This window comes from Salmo trutta, chromosome 2 (assembly GCF_901001165.1).
Source record: "Salmo trutta chromosome 2, fSalTru1.1, whole genome shotgun sequence".
NCBI lineage: Eukaryota > Metazoa > Chordata > Actinopteri > Salmoniformes > Salmonidae > Salmo > Salmo trutta.
Window position 1 is genome coordinate 47,112,020 of NC_042958.1, and position 15,351 is coordinate 47,127,370.

The window sequence follows — 15,351 nt, forward strand, 5'->3', positions numbered from 1 at the left end:
TGGCTTGGCTCTCTGCTAGTCTGGCCCTGACTCCGTTCAGCTCTTCTAGGATCAGTAGGTGCTGTTTCCCGCCTTGCAGGTTGATCAGCTCAGCTTTGAGCCTGTCGATCTCCCTATCTGCCTCAGTTAGTTGGTTCACTATCTCCTGATAGCACTGGTTCAGCGCTCCGTTTTCGCTCTTTAGAAGTTCAACCCTGTGGGACAACGCCCGTACAGTGATCTCGTGGCTTTCCGAGTGGTCTTCGATTTGACACAGTGGTCCGTAAGGGGTCTTCCGGCTCTCCACCTTCTGAACCCTTCCTAGCATGTCCTCCATGGCCAGGAGACGTGATTCGTAACTGTGGATGCTTTCGCCCGCCCTGGCCAAGCTCTGCCTCATGGACTCGTTGTCTACCTCTTGTTGAAACTTCCAGCTCTCCAAAAGCCTCTGGCAACTACCCTGTTGTCCTATTTCCAGACTACCCTCCACGCAGAATTCACTGTGAGATCGTAGCAATCTAACCAGTCCCTTCAGAGTCAGGGACTTTCCTGATATCAAGTCCTCTAGCTCTTGAATCCTGTCTGCACTATCTTCGATCAAAAAGCTAACAGTCTTTTTGACGGGCGGCTCTGAGGAAGGCAGGCTTTCCAGAGGGGCTGTTGTTTGGGGGTGGGAAAGGTAAAGTTCCTTGATGGAGAGGTGGGAAAGCGAGAGGCCAAGCTGTGCCTGCATATTACGCTTTTTCAGTTCTTGCAGCTGCAGGAGCTCTTTGGTCTCCTGATACTTCCTTGCTAAGCTCTGCGCTTGAGAACTAACCAGTTCCGGCCTCTTCGTCTGGGGCTCGATATCAGCCTCCAGAACCAAAGGGAGCTCCAGCTTGGAAAAGGGGACCAGAAAGTTGGTTAACACACACAGCAGGGGTGAAAAAGGCTAGCTAAATTGTTTTAGGTAATACATCAATTATTTCCCTCTGGATTCAGAGCGATTAAACATTATGAAATCATAATATAAAGCACCAGTCAAAAGTTTGGACACACCTACTCATTCAAAGGGTTTTCCTTTATTTTTACTATGTTCTACATTATTATTATACAATGAAGACATCAAAACTATGAAATAACACATATGGTATCATGTAGTAACCAAAAAAGGGTTGAACAAATCAAAATATATTTTATATTTCAGATTCTTCAAAGTAGCCACCCTTTGCCTTGATGACAACTTTGCACACACTTGGCATTCTCTCAACCAGCTTCATGAGGTAGTCACCTGGAATGCATTTCAATTAACAGGTGTGCCTTGTTAAAAGTTAATTTGTGGAATTTCTTTCCTTTTTAATGCGTTTGAGCCAATCAGTTGTTTTGTGACAAGGTAGGGGTGGTATACAGAAGCTAGCCCTATTTTGTAAAAGACCAAGTCCATACTACGGCAAAAACAGCTCAAATAAGCGAAGTGAAACGACAGTCCATCATTACTTTAAAACATGGTCTGTCAATACAGAACATTTTGAGAACTTTTAAAGTTTCTTCAAGTGCAGTTGGAAAAACCATCAAGCGCTATGATGAAACTGGCTGTCATGAGGACCGCACAAGGAAAGGAACACCCAGAGTTACCTCTGCTGCAGAGGATAAGTTCAGTAGAGTTACCCGCCTCAGAAATTGCAGCCCAAATAAATGCTTCACAGAGTTCAAGTAACAGACACATCTCAACCTCAACTGTTCAGAGGAGACTGCGTGAATCAAGCCTTCATGATCGAATTGCTGCAAAGAAACCACTACTAAAGGACATTAGACCAGTGGAAATCTGTCCTTTGGTCTGATGAGTCCAAATTGGAGATTTCTGGTTCCACCCGCTGTGTCTTTGTGAGACGCAGAGTAGGTGAACGGATGATCTCCGCATGTGTGGTTCCCCCCGTGAAGCATGGAGGAGGTGGTGTGATGGTGCTTTGCTGGTGATACTGTCTTTGATTTATTTCGAATTCAAGGCACACATAACCACAGCATTCTGCAGCTAAACACCATCCCATCTGGTTTGCACTTAGTGGGGCTATAATTTGATTTTCAAAAGGACAATGACCCAACAAACCTCCAGGCTGTATAAGGAGTACTTGACCAAGAAGAGTGATGGAGTGCTGCATCAGATGACCTGGCCTCCACAATCACCCAACCTCAACCCAATTGAGATGGTTAAGGATGAGTTGGACCGCATAGTGAAGGAAAAGCAGCCAACAAGTGCTCAGCATATGTGGGAACTCCTTCAAGACTGTTGGAAAAGCATTCCTCATGAAGCTGGTTGAGAGAACTCCAAGAGTGTGCAAAGCTGTCATCAAGGCAAAGGGTGGCTACTTTGAAGAATCTAAAATATATTTTGATTTGTTTAACACTTTAGTTGCTACATGATTCCATTATTTCATAGTTTTGATGTCTTCAATATTATTCTACAATGTAAAAAATGTAGAATGTAAAATGTAAAAAAGAATAAAAATAAAGAAACTCTTGAATGAGTAGGTGTGTCCAAACTTTTGAATGGTACCGTATATCATTTTGACTTCAACATTATGCCATTTAACCATAACGATGAAAAACATTACAGCTTCTATCATTAGGCCAAATTATGAGAATTAGAGCGCTGGAAAAAGATTTAATGGCCATGATTAGTGAATCACAAATTAGCATGCACATTAAATGGTTAAGGAGTTAATTCATGGGGTAAGTAATGCAAAGTTAGTGCTAGCTAGGTGGTTTAATTAGAGATGGGAGGCATACCAGGTTCTCGGAATAAACTATGTTCTTGAGATATCCTTTTTTTGAATTCTTTCCGCTCTTCACAAAACATTTCTCAAAAGGCACTCATCACATTGCATTTCATTGCGTAATAGCAATAACAATGCAGGTCAGAACTAAAATCAAACAGTGTAATGAACGTGAAAATTGCTTCTTAAACCAAAAATAAGTCAAAACAACATGAACAGGAAATTAATTATTTTCTCCTGAAATTACCTTTTTGTTTTGGCTTTAGCAAAAAATGCAAAGGACAGCATAAATGAACCACATTCTCTCCCTATCTAAACATCAAAGCGGTCAACTCAAAAACGTCCCTTTTGAACTGAATCAAAATTGTATTTGTTACACAAGCTATCCAAGAAAACTATCTTTGATAAAACTCAGATTTACACAATAAGTGGTGAAGAATTCAAAAAGCATACATTAACCCTCCATACGGACACACACTGACCCGCTCTCTAACACACACATAAACACAAGCAAAAATCCAACAGAAAACGACTATCTGTATAATGGTCTGGCGCTCACATCAGTAAAAAGAAGAACAGATGGTCGGAACAGCAGTAAAAAAAAACCCATCTGAAATCCATTCAAATAAAAATCATCAGGAGACAAGCCAAACCATGTTATTTCATACAGTTCTGAGCATAATGTCATTATTTCAACTACTATGGCTGTACTGTTGAAGTCAAGTAGCCTAATGCATTTATGCCGTTTACAGCATCACAGGAACACCGAAAAGGAAACTTATCCATCTAACTGTTAATCGTTAATTGAATGCATCACGTTCGATACACATGCATGAGTTTGCGAACATCTGTCTTACCTTAAAAAAAAAAACGAAACATAAGCAAGAAGCCGTAAAAGGAGTCCTAAAAACAAGATGTTTCTCCTCACATGCAACCAACGGACTCATGCAAAGGAACATTCTGGAGCCGTTTTGTAGCTTTGATGTCAGTCAGTTTGATGTTTTCTCACAATTAAAATACAACATGCAAAGGAGGTTATGAAATGAAAAGAGAACACACCGTTCATTCTGTACGGTTGACTTCATGAAATCTTAACTCAACAGGACTGTCTATAGAGCATAGAACAGCTCTGAGGAGAAGAAAAGCTCTGTGGTGCTTACCTGGGAGACGTATCCGGAACGGACGTGCTGCTCTCTCTCCAGAGCCGTCCTCAGCTGGACCTCCAGATTCTGTTTGTGCTGGTTGGAGTGCAGCAGTTGCTGGTGACAGCTCTCCAACTGCAGCTTCAGCTCTTCTACCTGGGAGAGGCAAGGTACAATGGACAAGGTGAACACTGACCTATCAGCAACCTCTGACCTTTGACATTGATCTCGGTTCCCATAAAAACACCCACCCCTTTCTTGTAGCTCTCCAGCAGTTTCTCCAGCTCGGCCATCTCCCTGGTCTGCAGTGTCGAGGGCAGAAGTACCCTCCTCTCATCCCTGATGGGTGTCTGCTCCACCTGCTGCCAGTGCTGCTCGATCTCCTCCTCCACCTTCTGCTGCCTCTCCAGGGAGGGGGGACCCCCACACTCACCCCCAGGGCTGCCTTGACTCCCTCCCCCCTTCTCAAAGTCCATCCTCCCGCCCTCGGAGCCTGCTGGTTGGTCCTTGGAGGAGCCAGTAACAGATTCATACCTCCTCCGTCGTTCTTCCCTCCTCCGGTTCCGATCAGGGTCTCCTATGTCAGTCTGCAGGGGCTCAGCCTTCTGGGCCCGCTGCTGGGCCAAAGCCTGGGCAATGGGTCGGAACTCGCCCCAGTCGAAGGTCTTTGAGCGGCCTTGTTGTCGGCGCTCGCGTGCCCGACTCTTCTTAAGGCCTGGACCTGGCTCACGCTCCACGGACGAGGTCTCGGAGGAAGGGGAGTCCTGGGTCACGTCCGGCTGAACCAGCCCCTCCAGTGGGGAGAAGGAGCCGTGGTTGCTAGCCACGTCTGGAGCGGTGGAGGGTCTGACATTCTTCATGACAGCCTGGATCCAGTTCCTCCGTATGCCTGCAGTCATGGCCGACAGGGTGTGCATGCCCTCCTGGGTCTGAGGAGGACAGTTAGGGCATTAGATTCACACTGTACAATAACATCCTATTGGGTGACAGAGAGGGGCTCTGTTACATCCATACAACAAACTGCTTTTTGATAAGAAAAAGTGACAAAAAGGGTTAGATAAACGCAAATCAAATCATTATTACTACATGAAATAATCTGAGATGGTATGTGAATGATTGGGGTTTACATGTATCTGGAAGCCGTAGTTGCGTTGAGCCTGGTATTCAGTGACGTTATAACACGTAGACAGGTCTATCTCCCCGTCCAGATCTGAAGCCTGAAATACAGCATTATTACAGATGGTGAAATCAGGTACAGAATAGTTTATTATCAGCATACAAGCAGCCAGTTGCAGGAGTTCAACAATTCTTTTGAAACTGGGTACTTACGGCGAACAAAAATATAAAAACGCAACATGCAACAATTTCAAAGAGTTACATTTCATATAAGGAAATCAGTCAATTTAAATGAATTCATTAGGCCCTAATCTATGGATTTCACATGACTGGGAATACAGATATTCATCTGTTGGTCACAGATACCTTAATAAGAAAATAAAAAAAGGGCCTGGATCAGAAAACCAGCCAGTATCTGGTGTGACCACCATTTGCCTCACGCAGCGTGACACATCTCCTTCACATAGAGTTGATCAGGCTGTTGATTGTGGCCTGTGGAATGTTGTCCCACTCCTCTACAATGGCTTTGTGAAGTTGCTGGACATTGGCAGGAACTGGAACACACTGTCATACATGTCGATCCAGAGTATCCCAAACATGCTCAACGGGTGACATGTCTGGTGAGTATGCAGGCAGTGGAAGAACTGGGACATTTTCAGCTTCCAGGAATTGTGTACAGATCCTTGTGACATGGGGCTGTGCATTATAATGTTGAAACATGAGATGATGGCGGCAGATGAATGGCACGACAATGGTCCTCAGGATCTCATCACGGTATCTCTGCATACAAATTGCCATCGACAAAATGCAATTGTGCTAGTTGTCCATAGCTTACGCCTGCCCATACCATAACGCCACCATGGAGCACTCGGTTCACAACATTGACAGCAAACCACACGACGCCATACACGCTTTCTGCCATCTGCCCAGTACAGTTGAAAACGGGATTCGTATATGAAGCATTTGCCCACTGAAGACGGTTACAACCCTGAACTGCAGTCAGGTCAAGACCCTGCTGAGGACGACGAGCACGCAGATGAGCTTCCCTGAGACGGTTTCTGATACTTTGTGCAGAAATTATTCAGTTTGTGCAATCCCACAGGTGAAGAAGCCGGATGTGGAGGTCCTGGCCTGGCATGTTTGAGGCCGGTTGGACGTACTGCCAAATTCTCTAAAACAATGTTCGAGGCCGGCTATTATTGTCGCCAGCAGAAGGTGCACCTGTGTAATGATCATGTTGTTTAACCTGTTGGGGATAGGGGGCAGTATTTGCACGACCGGATAAAAAAACGTACCCGATTTAATCTGGTTACTACTCCTGCCCAGTAACTAGAATATGCATATAATTGTTTGATTTGGATAGAAAACACCCTAAAGTTTCTAAAACTGTTTGAATGGTGTCTGTGAGTATAACAGAACTCATTTGGCAGGCCAAAACCTGAGAAGATTCCAAACAGGAAGCGCTCTCTCTGACTATTTCTTGGCCTTCTTGATCATCTCTATCCAAAACAGGGGATCTCTGGCATAACGTGACATTTTCTAACACTCCCATAGGCTCTCAGAAGGCGCCAGAACATTGAATGATGACTTTGCAGGCCATGGCTGAAAAACAGTAGCGCGTTTGGATAGTGGTCGATCTGAGAACAATGAGACTGGGGCGCTCGTGCACGAGACTCCACCATGTTTACTTTCTCCTTCTTTGAACGAAAACAACGATTCCCGGTCGGAATATTATCACTTTTTTACGAGAAAAATCGCATAAAAATTGATTTTAAACAGCGTTTGACATGCTTCGAAGTACGGTAATGGAATATTTTGAATTTGTCGTCACAAAACGCGCCGGGCGCGTCACCCTTCTTTACCCTTCGGATAGTGTCTTGAACGCACGAACAAAACGCCACTATTTGGATATAACTATGGATTATTTGGAACCAAACCAACATTTGTTATTGAAGTAGAAGTCCTGGGAGTGCATTCTGACGAAGAACAGCAAAGGTAATCCAATTTTTCTTATAGTAAATCTGAGTTTGGTGAGTACCACACTTGGTGGGTGTCAAAATAGCTAGCCTGTGATGGCTGGGCTATCTACTCAGAATATTGCAAAATGTGCTTTCACCGAAAAGCTATTTTAAAATCGGACATAGCGAGTGCATAAAGGAGGTCTGTATCTATAATTCTTAAAATAATTGTTATGTGTTTTTTGTGTGAACGTTTATCGTGAGTAATTTAGTAAATTCACTGGAAGTGTTCAGTGGGAATGCTAGTCACATGCTAGTCACATGCTAATGTAAAAAGCTGTTTTTTGATATAAATATGAACTTGATTGAACAAAACATGCATGTATTGTATAACAATGTCCTAGGAGTGTCATCTGATGAAGATCATCAAAGGTTAGTGCTGCATTTAGCTGTGGTTTTGGTTTTTGTGACATTATATGCTAGCTTGAAAAATGGGTGTCTGATTATTTCTGTCTGGGTACTCTGCTGACATAATCTAAATGTTTTGCTTTCGTTGTAAAGCCTTTTTGAAATCGGACAGTGTGGTTAGATTAACGAGAGCCTTGTCTTTAAAATGGTGTAAAATAGTCATATGTTTGAGAAATTGAAGTAATAGCATTTCTAAGGTATTTGAATATCGCGCCACGGGATTCCACTGGCTGTTGAGTAGGTCGTCCCACCTAGCCCATAGAGGTTAATCAGCTTCTTGATATGCCACACCTGTCAGGTGGATGGATTATCTTGGCAAAGGAGAAATGCTCACTAACAAGGATGTAAACAAGTTTGTGCACAAAATTTGAGAGAAATAAGCTTTTTGTGCATATGGAACATTTCTGGGATATTTTATATCAGCTCATGAAACATGGGACCAACACTTTACATGTTGCGTTTATATTTTTGTTTAGTATACAACGTTATCAATAGGAAACCAATACTGTATTGACTAACATTTATTTTAAAGATAACTACTGCCCTGGCTAGTCGGTCACAGTTAAACTCCAGCATGATTGATGAGTCTGGATCGATTTAGAGAAAAGTCACCTCTTCAGCAATGGAGTCCTTGTAGTATCGGAGGCTGTGGTCTGTCAGTACGAACCAAAACTTCTTCCACTGTAGAGGGGAGAGAGAGAGAACAACACAGAGTTCACTGGGAATTCATCAACTGTTCTGCTAGTCCAGTAGACTGAGAATAATCAAATCACATTTTATTTTTTTAAAGTCCTATTTACATCAGCCAATGTCAGAAAGTGCAGTACAGAAACCCAGCCAAAACCCTGAAAATGCAATGCAGATATAGAAGAATAAAACATATATTTAGCACCAGTGAGAGTTATAACAGAGCAATGACATTAGGAGCTTGGTTTCTGTGTGCACTACAAACATTTTAGTAATTTAGCAGAGCGACTTACAGTCGTGAGTGAATACGTTTTCATACTTTTTTCGTACTTGTCCCCAGTGGGAAGCGAACCCACAACCCTGCCGTTACAAGCGACACGCTCTACCAACTGAGCTACACTACACACAGCACAGACAAATACCAGAACAAACCCATAGAAGAGGATACTGAAGTGATGTTGGTAGCCCTCTGAAAAGTAAGGATTTCTATGAAAGCTGTGTGTTAACTTGGACTGTGCAATATATCAAATCAAAAGTTTATTGGTCACATACACAGTATTGCAGATTTTAATCGCAGGTGTAGCGAAATGCTAATGTATCGAGCTCCAACAATGCAGTAAACTGTAGAAATATGTAGCGTTGGAGCACCGGTCTACACATTAAACGTAGCTGTAAAAGAACATCAATCTGCTGTATGAAGAGAAGCACCACATAACCTTTTCAATGGTCACCCATTGAAGCTGTGTCAAAGACGGACTGACGCTCGATTCGAAAGGCCATAGAATACTAGAACATTCTAGAAGGCATTAGGTGACGGTTCAGATGACTGTTTGAACTACTACTAAATCCCTGATTTGATGATCTGACCTAAAAAATAAATTAAAAAATGTAATATGATTTTCTAAATCTTATGGCATCAAATAATGTTCATATTTCAAGTGTTAGAAGTTTCAAGAAAAATATTTAAAAAACAACATGAGCTGTTTTGGTGATGTTTGTAGGTATGGTTTGTTGCTTACTTGTCCATGCTCGTCCAGCTTCACCATCCAACCTTTCTTAAAGTTCAGCAAGTCTGGCTGGAAAAAAAGAATCAAAAAGACAGTGTTACACACCATCCCTAAAAGCATCACTTAAAATCGACTCTTTAAAAACGGCAATGAAATCAAGCCATAGTCCAGTAAGGTCTAGTGCCGCCACACGTCAACATCATGCAAGATGAACCAAGAGATGCTGAAACGCACAGATACCAGGTGACTAAAGGAACAGCCTTTTAAAAACAACTTCTATCTGGGATCCATGCAGAACTTCAGAACTTTAACATGTCATACTTACAGCTGAAAGACAAGTATAAGTTATCACGACTGGACGACGACAGTACATAGCTGACAGAAACATTGCAATTCCAACACGCCGTATTTTCTGCACTTTGTTAAATAGATGTTGACGTATTTGGACAATTTTGAATATTTGTAATGAGTATTTTGAACATTTGCATGGCTAAAAAACACACTTCATCAGTTAACTTAATGCCTGATAAAGAGCAGAAAAAAAGAGGTAGAAGTTTCCCCTGAACACTGACCTAGGATCAGATTGCCTTATCGCTAATCATTTGGAGGATACAATAATAACTGACCCTGGACCAGTGGTTAGGGGAAACATGTATCTACTCCACTACGCATCACAGATCCTGCTATACAAGTCTTAGTGCTGAGTAAAAGAGTTCATGTCTGCTGTGGTTTCACACAGTGGGAGAACTCTCACACACACACACACACACACACACACACACACACACACAGTGCCCTGGGGAAGCGGTGTAGGTTTGTATCACACGCGCACACACACAGACACACAACAGTGCAAAATGGGTGCCATCACGCGGAGGCCTGAGAGCCATGGCTGAACACAGGAGAAGCAGGAAGATAACCTGGAGAGGAGAGGGATCTGTGCTGCCTTCTGCAGCGTGGAGGATTGCATTAGGACGTCCACGCCACCCATCACAGCCCCCTTGACTGTACTGTCCCAGTCACCCATCACAGCCCCCTTGACTGTACTGTCCCAGTCACCCATCACAGCCCCCTTGACTGTACTGTCCCAGTCACACATCACAGCCCCCTTGACTGTACTGTCCCAGTCACACATCACAGCCCCCTTGACTGTACTGTCCCAGTCACCCATCACAGCCCCCTTGACTGTACTGTCCCAGTCACCCATCACAGCCCCCTTGACTGTACTGTCCCAGTCACACATCACAGCCCCCTTGACTGTACTGTCCCAGTCACCCATCACAGCCCCCTTGACTGTACTGTCCCAGTCACCCATCACAGCCCCCTTGACTGTACTGTCCCAGTCACCCATCACAGCCTCCTTGACTGTACTGTCCCAGTCACCCATCACAGCCTCCTTGACTGTACTGTCCCAGTCACGTCACCCATCACAGCCCCTTGACTGTACTGTCCCAGTCACCCATCACAGCCCCCTTGACTGTACTGTCCCAGCCACCCATCACAGCCCCCTTGACTGTACTGTCCCAGTCACCCATCACAGACCCCTTGACTGTACTGTCCCAGTCACCCATCACAGCCCCCTTGACTGTACTGTCCCAGTCACCCATCACAGCCCCCTTGACTGTACTGTCCCAGTCACCCATCACAGCCTCCTTGACTGTACTGTCCCAGTCACGTCACCCATCACAGCCCCCTTGACTGTACTGTCCCAGTCACGTCACCCATCACAGCCCCCTTGACTGTACTGTCCCCCAGTCACCCATCACAGCCCCCTTGACTGTACTGTCCCCCAGTCACCCATCACAGCCTCCTTGACTGTACTGTCCCAGTCACCCATCACAGCCTCCTTGACTGTACTGTCCCAGTCACCCATCACAGCCTCCTTGACTGTACTGTCCCAGTCACCCATCACAGCCTCCTTGACTGTACTGTCCCAGTCACCCATCACAGCCTCCTTGACTGTACTGTCCCAGTCACCCATCACAGCCCCCTTGACTATACTGTCCCAGTCACCCATCACAGCCTCCTTGACTGTACTGTCCCAGTCACCCATCACAGCCCCCTTGACTGTACTGTCCCAGTCACCCATCACAGCCCCCTTGACTGTACTGTCCCAGTCACCCATCACAGCCCCCTTGACTGTACTGTCCCAGTCACCCATCACAGCCCCCTTGACTGTACTGTCCCAGTCACCCATCACAGCCCCCTTGACTGTACTGTCCCAGTCACCCATCACAGCCTCCTTGACTGTACTGTCCCAGTCACCCATCACAGCCTCCTTGACTGTACTGTCCCAGTCACCCATCACAGCCCCCTTGACTGTACTGTCCCAGTCACCCATCACAGCCCCCTTGACTGTACTGTCCCAGTCACGCCACCCATCACAGCCCCCTTGACTGTACTGTCCCAGTCACCCATCACAGCCCCCTTGACTGTACTGTCCCAGTCACCCATCACAGCCCCCTTGACTGTACTGTCCCAGTCACCCATCACAGCCCCCTTGACTGTACTGTCCCAGTCACCCATCACTGCCTCCTTGACTGTACTGTCCCAGTCACCCATCACAGCCCCCTTGACTGTACTGTCCCAGTCACCCATCACAGCCCCCTTGACTGTACTGTCCCAGTCACCCATCACAGCCCCCTTGACTGTACTGTCCCAGTCACGTCACCCATCACAGCCCCCTTGACTGTACTGTCCCAGTCACCCATCACAGCCCCCTTGACTGTACTGTCCCAGTCACCCATCACAGCCCCCTTGACTGTACTGTCCCAGTCACCCATCACAGCCCCCTTGACTGTACTGTCCCAGTCACCCATCACAGCCCCCTTGACTGTACTGTCCCAGTCACCCATCACAGCCCCCATGACTGTACTGTCCCAGTCACCCATCACAGCCTCCTTGACTGTACTGTCCCAGTCACCCATCACAGCCCCCTTGACTGTACTGTCCCAGTCACCCATCACAGCCCCCTTGACTGTACTGTCCCAGTCACCCATCACAGCCCCCTTGACTGTACTGTCCCAGTCACCCATCACAGCCCCCTTGACTGTACTGTCCCAGTCACCCATCACAGCCCCCTTGACTGTACTGTCCCAGTCACCCATCACAGCCCCCTTGACTGTACTGTCCCAGTCACCCATCACAGCCCCCTTGACTGTACTGTCCCAGTCACATCACCCATCACAGCCTCCTTGACTGTACTGTCCCAGTCACCCATCACAGCCCCCTTGACTGTACTGTCCCAGTCACGCCACCCATCACAGCCCCCTTGACTGTACTGTCCCAGTCACGTCACCCATCACAGCCTCCTTGACTGTACTGTCCCAGTCACGCCACCCATCACAGCCCCCTTGACTGTACTGTCCCAGTCACCCATCACAGCCCCCTTGACTGTACTGTCCCAGTCACCCATCACAGCCCCCTTGACTGTACTGTCCCAGTCACCCATCACAGCCTCCTTGACTGTACTGTCCCAGTCACCCATCACAGCCCCCTTGACTGTACTGTCCCAGTCACGTCACCCATCACAGCCCCCTTGACTGTACTGTCCCAGTCACGTCACCCATCACAGCCCCCTTGACTGTACTGTCCCAGTCACCCATCACAGCCTCCTTGACTGTACTGTCCCAGTCACCCATCACAGCCTCCTTGACTGTACTGTCCCAGTCACCCATCACAGCCCCCTTGACTGTACTGTCCCAGTCACCCATCACAGCCCCCTTGACTGTACTGTCCCAGTCACCCATCACAGCCCCCTTGACTGTACTGTCCCAGTCACCCATCACAGCCCCCTTCACTGTACTGTCCCAGTCACCCATCACAGCCCCCTTGACTGTACTGTCCCAGTCACCCATCACAGCCCCCTTGACTGTACTGTCCCAGTCACCCATCACAGCCCCCTTGACTGTACTGTCCCAGTCACCCATCACAGCCCCCTTGACTGTACTGTCCCAGTCACCCATCACAGCCCCCTTGACTGTACTGTCCCAGTCACGCCACCCATCACAGCCCCCTTGACTGTACTGTCCCAGTCACGTCACCCATCACAGCCTCCTTGACTGTACTGTCCCAGTCACGCCACCCATCACAGCCCCCTTGACTGTACTGTCCCAGTCACCCATCACAGCCCCCTTGACTGTACTGTCCCAGTCACCCATCACAGCCTCCTTGACTGTACTGTCCCAGTCACCCATCACAGCCTCCTTGACTGTACTGTCCCAGTCACCCATCACAGCCCCCTTGACTGTACTGTCCCAGTCACGTCACCCATCACAGCCCCCTTGACTGTACTGTCCCAGTCACCCATCACAGCCTCCTTGACTGTACTGTCCCAGTCACCCATCACAGCCTCCTTGCCTGTACTGTCCCAGTCACCCATCACAGCCTCCTTGACTGTACTGTCCCAGTCACCCATCACAGCCTCCTTGACTGTACTGTCCCAGTCACCCATCACAGCCCCCTTGACTGTACTGTCCCAGTCACCCCTCATAACCTCCTTGACTGTACTGTCCCAGTCACCCATCACAGCCTCCTTGACTGTACTGTCCCAGTCACCCATCACAGACCCCTTGACTCTACTGTCCCAGTCACCCATCACAGCCTCCTTGACTGTACTGTCCCAGTCACCCATCACAGACCCCTTGACTGTACTGTCCCAGTCACGTCACCCATCACAGCCCCCTTGACTGTACTGTCCCAGTCACCCATCACAGACCCCTTGACTCTACTGTCCCAGTCACCCATCACAGCCTCCTTGACTGTACTGTCCCAGTCACCCATCACAGCCTCCTTGACTGTACTGTCCCAGCCACCCATCACAGCCTCCTTGACTGTACTGCCCCAGCCACCCATCACAGCCTCCTTGACTATTCTCTACAGTTTAATCCTTCACCAACGCAGACATGAAAACCCTGGGCGCTAGAACAGCCAGAAAGATCAGGAACGAAAAGATTCAGAGGTGCAGACTAATAGATCATACACTACAACAATCCCCAGACTACCTATTTTATTAAACTAAGAAAAGGCACGGTGTACCAAAATGGGTTAATTCCTTCATTACTACAGCTGAGCCAGGAGCTGAGCCAGGAGCTGAGCCAGGAGCTGAGCCAGGAGCTGAGCCAGGAGCTGAGCCAGGAGCTGAGCCAGGAGCTGCTGTAACGACATGTCATAGACACAAACCTTCAGTATCATGTGGCTGAAAGGTTCAGTGGTTTCATAGCACACAGTGACTCATCATTATCATAACATTATCATTAGATAAGGCCTGCTGCACCCTTTGTCAACCCAAATACTTTACGTCCTTATCTTTTATTATTGTTGTTGGGTTGTCGAGCAGGAACCTGACAGTAAGCATTTCATTGGACGTTTATAGAATGTGTATCCCGTACGTACGCCTAATAAAACTTGAATATTCTTAACACTGGTTACCCAACCTATACACCGGTAACCCAACCTATACACCGGTTACCCAACCTATACACTGGTTACCCAACCTATACACCGGTAACCCAACCTATACACCGGTAACCCAACCTATACACCGGTAACCCAACCTATACAGTACCTATACAGTGGTAACCCAACCTATACACCGGTAACCCAACCTATACACCGGTAACCCAACCTATACACCGGTAACCCAACCTATACACCGGTAACCCAACGTATACACCGGTAACCCAACGTATACAGTACCTATACAGTGGTAACCCAACCTATACAGTGGTAACCCAACCTATACAGTGGTAACCCAACCTATACAGTGGTAACCCAACCTATACAGTGGTAACCCAACCTATACACTGGTTACCCAACCTATACACCGGTAACCCAACCTATACACTGGTTACCCAACCTATACACTGGTTACCCAACCTATACAGTGGTAACCCAACCTATACAGTGGTAACCCAACCTATACACTGGTTACCCAACCTATACACTGGTTACCCAACCTATACACTGGTTACCCAACCTATACACTGGTTACCCAACCTATACACTGGTTACCCAACCTATACACTGGTAACCCAACCTATACACTGGTAACCCAACCTATACACTGGTAACCCAACCTATACACCGGTAACCCAACCTATACACCGGTAACCCAACCTATACACCGGTAACCCAACCTATACACCGGTAACCCAACCTATACACCGGTAACCCAACCTATACACCGGTAACCCAACCTATACACCGGTAACCCAACCTATACACTGGTAACCCAACCTAT

General features: G+C 46.8%; 1 protein-coding gene across 2 annotated transcripts in view; it reads right to left on the bottom strand.

Annotated features, from left to right (window-relative positions):
• Positions 1-15,351, bottom strand: part of LOC115156076 (myosin phosphatase Rho-interacting protein) — a gene marked incomplete at its 5' end in the record, with an annotated part of 51,185 nt that overhangs the window by 17,383 nt on the left and 18,451 nt on the right. The window contains 6 exon segments of one of the 2 annotated variants that reach the window (XM_029703332.1): positions 797-856; positions 3,893-4,030; positions 4,126-4,803; positions 5,002-5,091; positions 8,029-8,097; positions 9,123-9,179. In XM_029703332.1, the coding sequence (XP_029559192.1) occupies positions 797-856; positions 3,893-4,030; positions 4,126-4,803; positions 5,002-5,091; positions 8,029-8,097; positions 9,123-9,179 (1,092 nt within the window). 2 annotated transcript variants of the gene reach the window in all.